Below are 9,496 nucleotides of genomic sequence, written 5' to 3'. Positions count from 1 at the left end.
CCGTTTACAGCGTTATATAAGAAATGTGTGGTAAAGCGATCATTTTAATAAAACTTTCAGCGGAAGCACCCGTTTCAAAGAGTGAGATAAAAGAAAGGAGCTTATATAGGAGCTTATTAATCGAAGAAGACATACAAAACCATCATCGCAACGCCGGCGACGAGAAGAACGAGCTTTTAAAACGAACGCATCTGCAGCTGAACGATTTATTTATTGCATCCTACTGTGGTGCATTCACAGCCGCGCTATCGTTTTCCCAGTTTGGTTTTTTTGTTCACCAATCGCCAAAGGAAGCGAATAAATTTGATTTGAAATGATGATCGAAAGTAGCGACGGAACACACGCGTGGTTTTTATTTTGGTTGGCTCAACTTTTGTGCTGAATCCCGGCATATAGTCCGGTGGCAGGAATTAGTATTTTTTGTGATAATCAAACTCATCATCGTAGTGGTGGTCGTGATCGTTGAACCCGGAGTCGATGTATCGGCGATTGTGCACCGGGCTGGAGCTGAGCGGTCGGCAGGCGAGTGACTGCGACCCGCCACCGCCACCACCCGCCGTAAAGTCGTCGTACCGGAACGTCGTGTGCAGATCGCCAGCCAGTGGCGAGGAAGAATCGTACCGCCGGGAAAGGTTCGACGCACTGTGGGAATGCCGGTGGTGATGGTGATGCGAGTGGTTGCTACACACGGACTGCAACTTCTGCAGGATCTCCGAGTCCGAGCAGTCGGACACATGCAGCAGTTTGGCGACCGACGAGCGGAACACTTGCAGCTGCGATAAACGGTGGTTGGTGTCTGCCAGCTGCGATTTGATGCGTGACAGTTCATCCCGAAGATGCTGCGGGAAGGAGTCGCGACGGATCAGGATCGGAGTCAGGTCTCCATCACACTGGATCCGAGGTACTTACCGTCATGGCATGCTCATCCCGCACCCGACGATCGTGTGACGTCTCCACGGCGGACCGTGCGCGAGACTTGTAGGCGGCCAGCTGTCCCACCAGCCGTTCCCGTTCCGTCTCGAGCTCGCAAAGGCGCGACTGCAGCTCGTCGCACTTGCGGGCACGCTCGAGGGCTGTGATCTTATACTCGGAGGCCTCGTTCAGCTGCATCTTCACCTCCGCCAGCTGGGACTTCACCTCGGCCAGCTGATGGGTGGTGCGTTCGGCTTGCTTGGAGTTCTTACGCGCCTTATGCATCGCCTCATCCCGTTCGGTCTGCATGGAGTCATGAAGGACAAAAGGACGAAAGAGATCCGAGATATCAATCCACTGAAAGGTAGCTCAAGATGTAGCAAGTCACGACATAGAAACAGCGTTATGTAAGCGAAAACATGTATATGGTTAGAAAAGAACATGAACGAGAGTACTTGTAGCGTGGCCTTCCCCCTAGCGTTATCCTCCAGCAGTGCAATCTTGCGCCGCAGCAGCTCCAGATGCAGATCGCGTCGCTGTATCTGCTCCTTGAGGACGCGCACCTTACGCTGCATATGGTACAGGGTGGAGCTCTACAATACAGACACAAAAAACGATGGTACGAAAGTTGCAACAATGTTATGTCAATGTGAGGATGAGAACCCAGGCACGGAAAAGGAAAGCGATAGAGACTAGCACTAAAGCAGCGCCCCGGTTGGGGCGATCGGTGGGGAAACCTACTTCCTTCAGAGGCAAATCTGTACAGGACCGTTCGCGCCGCAGCTTGCTCGCCGAATGGCTGTGCGTGTGTGCGTGATGGTGATGGTGATTGATGGACTCCCAACAGCTCTGTACAGGAGGTGACGGTAACGAGAAGCAAATTTCAGTTTCATTATGACGTTGATTGGCTCTGAAGCTTTTGTTTTGCCTTCAGAACAGGACATACCTTATCGCAAGATCCATGCAGGTGATGCTCATGATGCGTGGCTAAACGTTCCGCTCGTTCGAGAAGCGTTTCGGACAGGATCGTCGTATCGCTTCCCGGGGCTGGCGGTTCCGTACATTCGCTCCAACAGAGAGCCCGCGCCAAACGGAGAAGATAGTCGCTGAGCTGTTAGTGAGGGTCAAGAAATCACACAGAATTTTAGATCCTATCCTTAAAGGTTGATCTTCCTCCCGATCGTACCGTTGTATGTTCAGCGCGGAAATGTTGCAGCTCGTGGCATGCCTTCTCGAGGCGGTCCTCAAGGTTCATCCGGTGCTGCTCTTCACCCTTCAACCGACAGGCACTGCTTTCCTGATGCTCCCGATGTTTAGCGACTTCCTGGTGGTGTTGATCACGAAGTTGTGCGACTTGCTGGAATGTGGAAGAGTGTCATTGGAGTAATTGAATCCCTCAAAGACCTTCTATATGCGCTTCTTACGTCATGTAACGCCTGGTTGTGGTTGGTCAGGTCCCTTATTTTGTCTCTTATGTTATTCTCGCACGGCTCGTTCACGCCGACGATCGTGGCGATCGTGCGCAGGAACTGCAAACGCTCGGTCTGCAGTCGGTCGTAGCTGTTCTGTATTCTACAGCATCGTGATTCAAACCCTCGAAGTTCCTCTACGAAAAGGGAAAATTCGACTCGATTCAATAGAACTCCCGCACATGTTTGTCAGAAGTAAGTTACCTCTCAGTTTGTCCCCGTTAACCTCACACTCTGCCAGACGGTCGCGGGTCACCTGCAGATCCCGTTCCGCTTGCCTGCAGCGTCCCTCCAATCCTTGCGAAAGCGACTGCAACCCCTCGATCTGCGCATGCAACCGGGTCTTCTCGGCCGAAGCGGTCGTCTTTGTGCTGATCAGTTCCGATTCCGTCGACGACAGGTTCTCGCACGTGCCGGCCAGCTTCGCCCGCAACCGCTGCACCTCCGAGACCGTTTCGCCCGTCTTCGAGAGCACACAGTCGGGCGTGAGGTGCGTTCCATCGCACACATCGATCCCGAGCACCAGGCACAGCCTCCGGATGAGATCCTGCAGCTGACAGCGTGCCTGATCCCGCAAGCCTTCCTCCTTCGTCAGCTCGCACTGCAACCGGTGGATCTTCCCGCCCAACTCCTTAATCTTCTCCTCCAGGTGGTTCTTATCGCGGTTCAGCGTATGGACCACCGTTTCCGACCGGCTGTGGAGTGCCTTCTCCCGCTGCTCGGTCGCGGCCAACCTCTGCTGCAGCGAACTGATGAGTGACGTCTGGCGGGCACTTTGGGCCCGTAGCGACTCGCATTCGCTCTCCTTCGCACACAGCGAGCTCTTGACGTCGGACAGCTCGGCCATAAGACGGTCCCGCTTGTACGTCGAAGCGGCCAGCTCGCTCCGGAGCGTCGTGGCCAGGTCGATCGAGTGTGCCAGGTGATCATTGCAGGACGGTGGTGGCTGCAAAGAGACATTACTCACATCAACTCCTGCCATCCTGACAGCCGCTGGGAAGGGAACTTACATGATGGTGATGGTGTACCGGGGAGTGTGGTGTGTGATGTTTTGGCATGTTCTGTGTGTGTGTGTGGTCCGAAGCAGGCGCGCAATGCAAATAAAAAAACAAACAGAACAAATCCCTAAGTAATGCTCGAGCTACAAACAATACGACATTCGTACAGAATGCATGTTTGTTCGGTTTCAATATCAAACCATATCCTCACTCCTTCCTTGGCACTGCACGAAGGGCTTTCCCTGCACGTTATTTTTACCACAAACACTAACCACCTCCAAACAACCTCCGGAAGCGTGAATGTGCACAAAGGAAGTGTTTTGCGTTGTACGTAATCCAAACCGCTTCGATAGATTTGTATCGTTATGACATTGGGAAAGGGAACAACACGAATGAGGTTGCTGGCGAGGTTCTGCCTTGTTGTATATTATTCCTTTACGGGGGAGAAAAATCCAGGACGCGGTTGGATTTTATTTGTTATCAATGTTTGACCTCATTCCGGAACTTCAAAGAGACCCGCTGCTGGTCTAAGCCGTTGCCATTGCCGTTGTTTGCCTGTGACCGACTTTCGATGAGCTGTCTGTCTGGTACTTCGGGCTTGCGATTTGTTCAATGGCGATACACTCAAAAGGTTGAGTTATACATTTTTTACCAAATAATTTTTGTTGCAAATACTGGATAATAGAATGCTCCTCAAAGGGCTTGGTAAAATAATTTAAAGCACGAATGTGTATCCAAAAGTTTCTACATAAAACATTATCTACATTCAAGTCATATAGAAAAGTTGCTGTAAGCTTTATGATGCATTTTTTAAATCCACAATTTGCGATTTATGTGTGCTCGAAAGAACATTTAAATTCATAATTTTCATCGTGTTTGGTCGTTTTTTCTCAAGGTTTATGCTTGATTACTGAATTACATTGAATCTCTTTGATTTAAAATTAACTTTTCATTGGTTGGTGTGTTTAGAAAAAGAAAATTGTATGATGGAATTCTGATGCAAAGTTAAATTATTTGAACACCATAACAACACTTGAATATGGAACAATTGTTTTTTTTTAAAGACGCATACGAACCACATGCATTGACTGTAATGTAAGAATTTACAGACCAATCAATTTCTAATCCTGTTTGTTTGAAGTGGAGAAGAACATTATGAAGAATTCCACCGCGAATAATTGGTTTATTACCACGACAGTTTATCAGTCCCTTTTTGCTTTGAGTTTGTCAATTCACAAATCATCCGTGAGCGAACAACTTGTTCATATTCGTAACGAATATTGGACTTTGCCGTATTTATCCTATCATATCACATTTTTCTATAAATTACAATTGGATTGAATCCATTTAAGGCACTAAAAATCGACAAATAAACTAAGAACAATTGCTTGAAGCTTTTACACAACTTACGATCGCTTCAAAACAATAATTGTATCACAAGGCAGTGAACATATTTTTGTGGTGGAGAGTTTCACTTTCACTATTCCCGACCGATTCCTGGAAGGATTTCTACTGTCGACATCGTTTCCGGTGCGTTTCGATTTTTCACTCTTTCCTCACTTCAGCATTTCCACATACACATTCATAGCGTTTCGTGTCCGTGTTTTCTTTCCTTTCGTATGTTGTATTTTATGTGAGTTGAAGCTAGTTCCACGTTCAAATTTTCCAGTGACACAATTTCGACCGGAAATGACGTTTTTCGTTTTGTTAACGGCAACCACTGCAAAAAGGCTGGCTTGCTGCGACGCTGACAGGTGCAAGTGCAACGCCTTCTCAAATGGAAAGCGTAAATTTCACACCCGTTCGATGCAGCAAAACTAGCTTGCATCTAGGAGTCCCCGTGAATGCTAGTACGCGAACCGATAGCGACCGCAAGTACCCGGCACGGTGTCCGAACGAGGAAGAAAACCTGTCCTCATAAGTTTTTCCGAACCCAGCAACGAACGACGGTGGCAGCTATTTCCCGCGCTCGGTTCGCTTGGTCGGATTTTCCTTGGGCCTTCTTCCGGAGTTTTCCTGCAAAGCAACACTGTGAGAAGGTTCGCGGGTTCGTCCAAGGCATTGGTAGGTAGTCAGGGGAATGTTTGATTAATATTATTGGATTTTCACTCCACACCACGAGGAACGGCCCGTTTTTAGACGATTGGTACAATTTTCTTCGGGCTCGGCTTGGATTTACAGGGATCCCCCTTGTACCTGCGAAGGTTTCCCGATGTCGGGAGTGTCGGAATGAGGAGTTCCATCCGTTAGCGAACCAATTGTTCGTAGGGGAAGGGATTTTTTGCACCCATTTCGATCGATTACCGAGTGCGAAAAAAGAAAAATCCTAACAAAGTGCAGTTTCCATGGCTACGTTTGAGGAAGTTCCACCACACGGTAGTTTCCCGAAATAACAGCGTAGTTGTTGGACAAGTCTTACTTCGGATACAAACGTGTCTTTGGCCAAGGTTTGAAGACTGGAAACAGCTTGATGGTTGTGAGTGGAAAATCAGGTGTAATTTTATAAGAGTGTTTGCATTAAGTTTAGACATGGAGAAGTTGGAAAATAACCTTTTTTTCACTTGGCATACGAAATTTAAATCTAACTATTAGTTCATCAGAACAGCAGTTTTTTGATGACCATATGATTTTTGCTGTAACGTTAGTTCTTATTTTTATTTATCTTCACTTTAAAATAACAAAAGGAATTCTTGCTATAATTAAAGAAGCATTCAAAGGACTCTCGTGTACTGTTGTTGTTCCGAACATGGAGTTTTTCGATTAAAAATAATTGTGTTTCGTGCTGTGGTTTAAGAATTTGACCATACCTTTTCGCCGCAGAGAATGTCGAATATTTCCCAATCTTTATCACTATTTCCCGAATCATCGTCGCCTTTGCCGGACATACTTGCGGGTGTTACAATGTTACATGTTTCACTTTCCACACTTTAAACTGGTTTGTTTTCTGCTTTTCACTATAGATAACTCGTAGCTTATAATTACACTACTTTTAACCGTAAAGGATTTTTCCGTTTTCCTGGTTTCTGTTAGCACCAATCGACTTTCTTCGCTGCTTCTAAACTCCTAAACGCTTTCCCTAAACTATCTACAAACCATGACTGGTAACAAAAGGAATTTTCACGCTCCACGCTAATACTGGTTGAGTCGTTCCTGGTCGGCAGGAAGTTGGGGACATCATCACAACAACAACAATGGGAATTGACTAACTGAGTCGAGCTCCCGAAGGCCGCCGTGTGTGTACCGTGTGCCCTCTGCTGCGGGGACTCTCTAATTGTCAAAGTTCGTTCGGAACGCAAATCGAAACGCCAAACGTAAACAGAACGCCACCTCGATGAGGGGCGACTTGTTCCGGTATGTGTCGATTGGTTGCAAACTATCGTAACCCGGGGGAATATGCTTCAGCGATTGGGGTTCGTTGGGGAATGTTTAAAACCTACCATGTTCTTCCACGCGCGCCGGGTCGAAACACAACATACACATTGTCAGGCGAAATCCAGAGGACCACCGTTCATTCTTTGTGCGCCCAGATACAGTATTCATTCCAACGGACTCCAACTCTCTAATGGTTTTCATTCCCCCCTTCGTGGGAGTTTGTTGATTCTGACGCCCAAGGGTGTTTCCAGGGTGATCTTCAGGAATGCCCACGAGTGAAGACGGGCAAGGCTTCTAATACCAGATGGTAGATGAACATCGAAATCCTTGCGATGAGATTCGGCCGCTTGTTGTCAACAACCAGTTTTTTTTTAAATTTTTATTTCTACTGTTTCGAAGGTTCTCAACCGTCGAAAAGATAAAGAAACCTAGAGACGCGACAGGTTTAGTTCTAAAATTATTTTTTTCTAGGTTTTTACTTATTCCTCTTGTATTACTTTTCATAAGTTCTGTTATCAACTGGTATAATATACTTCGAGCTACGATTCTAATTTATTTGTTACAGTACAATTGAAAACAATTTTTCGTAATGTTCTTTGTGTAGTACGTAATGGATTTTATTTGAACAATTCCCACACACTGATTTCAACTCTTTTTTATAATATTACCTTTCGAATACATTTTGTAATGCTTGTTACAACGTGATTATACGGTTAAACCATTTTTACTTTATTCGAGATCAATAGTTTATTCTTTTTCAATTCGAAAACATATTGTTTCTAATTTCCGAAAATAATATTTGTAGAAACTCTTGCAAACATTTTTTTTATAATCTTATTAGCCGCTTTTAATTTTTCCTAATTTATCATTTTCTAATGGAAGATGGCATAAAACTTCGATTAATTTTAAAATTCTGAAAAATTAAATCATGAACCTCCCTTTCAGCATCTTTTAAATTCTATGAATGCAACTTCTCTTCGCGTTACTCCCGAATGCAGCAATACTCTTCACGAGTGAAAAGGAATAAATCCGTCGTTTAAGGACAACCTGTGGCCAACCTTTTCTAAACCGGTTTCCGACCAACCATATCCCGCTCCGCACGAAACGCCCGAGGATCGGGGGAAAAAATAAACATCCAAACCAAAACAGGTCCATCCCAAGTCCTCCCGAAGCGGCTCTCACAGGCCAGCAAAAAGTGGGAAAAATCAACATGAACCCGAACCGGCAACAGGAAACCAGCCTCAACCAACAACGACACCGAGTGGCGGGAGATCTTCCGCGCGGGATTCGAGACGAGGACGAACGCGTAAGAAAGCGAAAGCGAAGGATCAGGGGCCGGCCCGTGGACCATATCGGAGCCCTTCGAAAATACCTCCTGCACGCGCTGCGATCCTGTTCGTATGATACACTTTTGAAACACGCCCTATTTTGCCGGTACAGCGAAGGGTTTTCGCCGAGCGACCAAAGGGCACCCAACGCCGGCCTGGGATTGTTGGTGTATCCTCTTTGCTTTCCCGTTTTCGTCCCTCTAGAGTGGCCACTTTAACGTGAAGCAGGCATATTTGAAGGGCCCATCCCGATCGGTTCCTTTTGCATGAGAGGTTTTATTTTATTTTTTGTTTCAAGTTGCCCTCTTCCTCAAGTCAACGAAATGGCTTTTTCAATAAAAGTCCTTCAGTGGACACAGCGAAAGACAGAGAGAGGAAAACGGTTGGCCATCTCCGGTGCACTTTCTGGTGCATGAGACACTGTTCCTTTCGTGACGTTCTCTTCGACCGGTCACAACCGGTGGAAAACGCACACAATTTCATTCCACACATCGCTCGATCGCCTCGAGAGGAACGCAAACATCAGACGAATACCAACAAAACAACAGAACTTTAGAGCGGTTAAAAACTATTGCTTACTTATTTTTTAGTTCGAGAGTTTCTTCATTACCCTCTTCATTTCGTTACTTTACTCAACAAATATAACACCCCAACACAAACAATGAGCCATTCGCTTTGAACATAAGGCAACATCTCACATAAACCAAAAAACAGAAAGGCGGAACAAAACCAGAAGGAAAAAATGCAAATCCCTCGGGCAAATAAAACGGAAGGGAAAATAATCAAAATGCACACCAAGGGGGAAAATGCGGGAAAGAAATAGGTCAGCAAAAAAAAAACAAGCACAAACCAACCAGCAACCGACAGACGCATCCTCCGTCCGTGCATGGCTTCTTGATCGAAAGTACATTTCAAAATATTCAAAATAAATTACGGATCCCCCGCCGGGCGTAGGTTCGAGGGTCGAGAAGTGCTCGAGGAAGTGTGGTGGGGTTGCGAACATTGCATACATAATCCCCGCAGAAGGAGGTGAGGGTGAAGAAAACTCACCCATGTGTCAGATGGCGGGAAATTGTTCATACGTTCGGGTGAAGAAAAGCCGCGGAACAAACATAAACATAACGTTGGGAAGGAGATGGTAAGACATAAGAGAGAGAAGAAACTAAGAAATGAAAAGAGGAAGAGATGATGATGATGGTGAACCGCTAAGGCGCGTAAACCGAGGAGGTAACCTGATGGGTATGTCTGATGGTGTTGGGATATACTCTCAGTACGGGGTGGATTTCTGGAAAACACTTCACAACGAAGGCCTCAATGGTTGCTTCTCGTATCTCGCTCCCTTTCACTCACCCGTTCGCTTTTCTTTTTCCCTCCCAGTGCTGCCAGAAGGTTTCCATGGAAGCAGCATCACAACGCA

General features: G+C 46.3%; 1 protein-coding gene across 1 annotated transcript; it reads right to left on the bottom strand.

Annotated features, from left to right (window-relative positions):
* Positions 1 to 410: 410 nt before the first annotated feature.
* LOC131265522 (coiled-coil domain-containing protein 170) lies at positions 411 to 6,264 on the bottom strand. The gene is made up of 10 exons (XM_058267796.1): positions 6,187 to 6,264; positions 3,392 to 3,442; positions 2,586 to 3,327; positions 2,337 to 2,518; positions 2,099 to 2,269; positions 1,859 to 2,023; positions 1,654 to 1,761; positions 1,368 to 1,505; positions 910 to 1,215; positions 411 to 839 (listed from the first exon to the last, which is right to left on the bottom strand). The coding sequence occupies exons 1-10, from the start codon at positions 6,262 to 6,264 to the stop codon at positions 411 to 413; spliced, it is 2,370 nt and encodes a 789-aa protein (XP_058123779.1).
* Between the last annotated feature and the right edge of the window lie 3,232 nt (positions 6,265 to 9,496).

The sequence above is a fragment of the Anopheles coustani genome, chromosome 2 (genome assembly GCF_943734705.1).
Source record: "Anopheles coustani chromosome 2, idAnoCousDA_361_x.2, whole genome shotgun sequence".
Classification (NCBI taxonomy): Eukaryota; Metazoa; Arthropoda; class Insecta; order Diptera; family Culicidae; genus Anopheles; species Anopheles coustani.
Note: the sequence above shows the minus strand (reverse complement) of the source record. Positions and strands in the feature narration are given on the sequence as shown.

Coding starts and splice junctions, on each gene's coding strand:
- LOC131265522 (XM_058267796.1), bottom strand. CDS start 6,264: ATGTCCGGCAAAGGCGACGATGATTCGGGAAATAGTGATAAAGATTGG. Junction 3,328..3,391: donor CGGTACACCATCACCATCAT/GTAAGTTCCCTT, acceptor GTCTCTTTGCAG/CCACCACCGTCCTGCAATGA. Junction 2,024..2,098: donor TCCGCGCTGAACATACAACG/GTACGATCGGGA, acceptor CCTCACTAACAG/CTCAGCGACTATCTTCTCCG.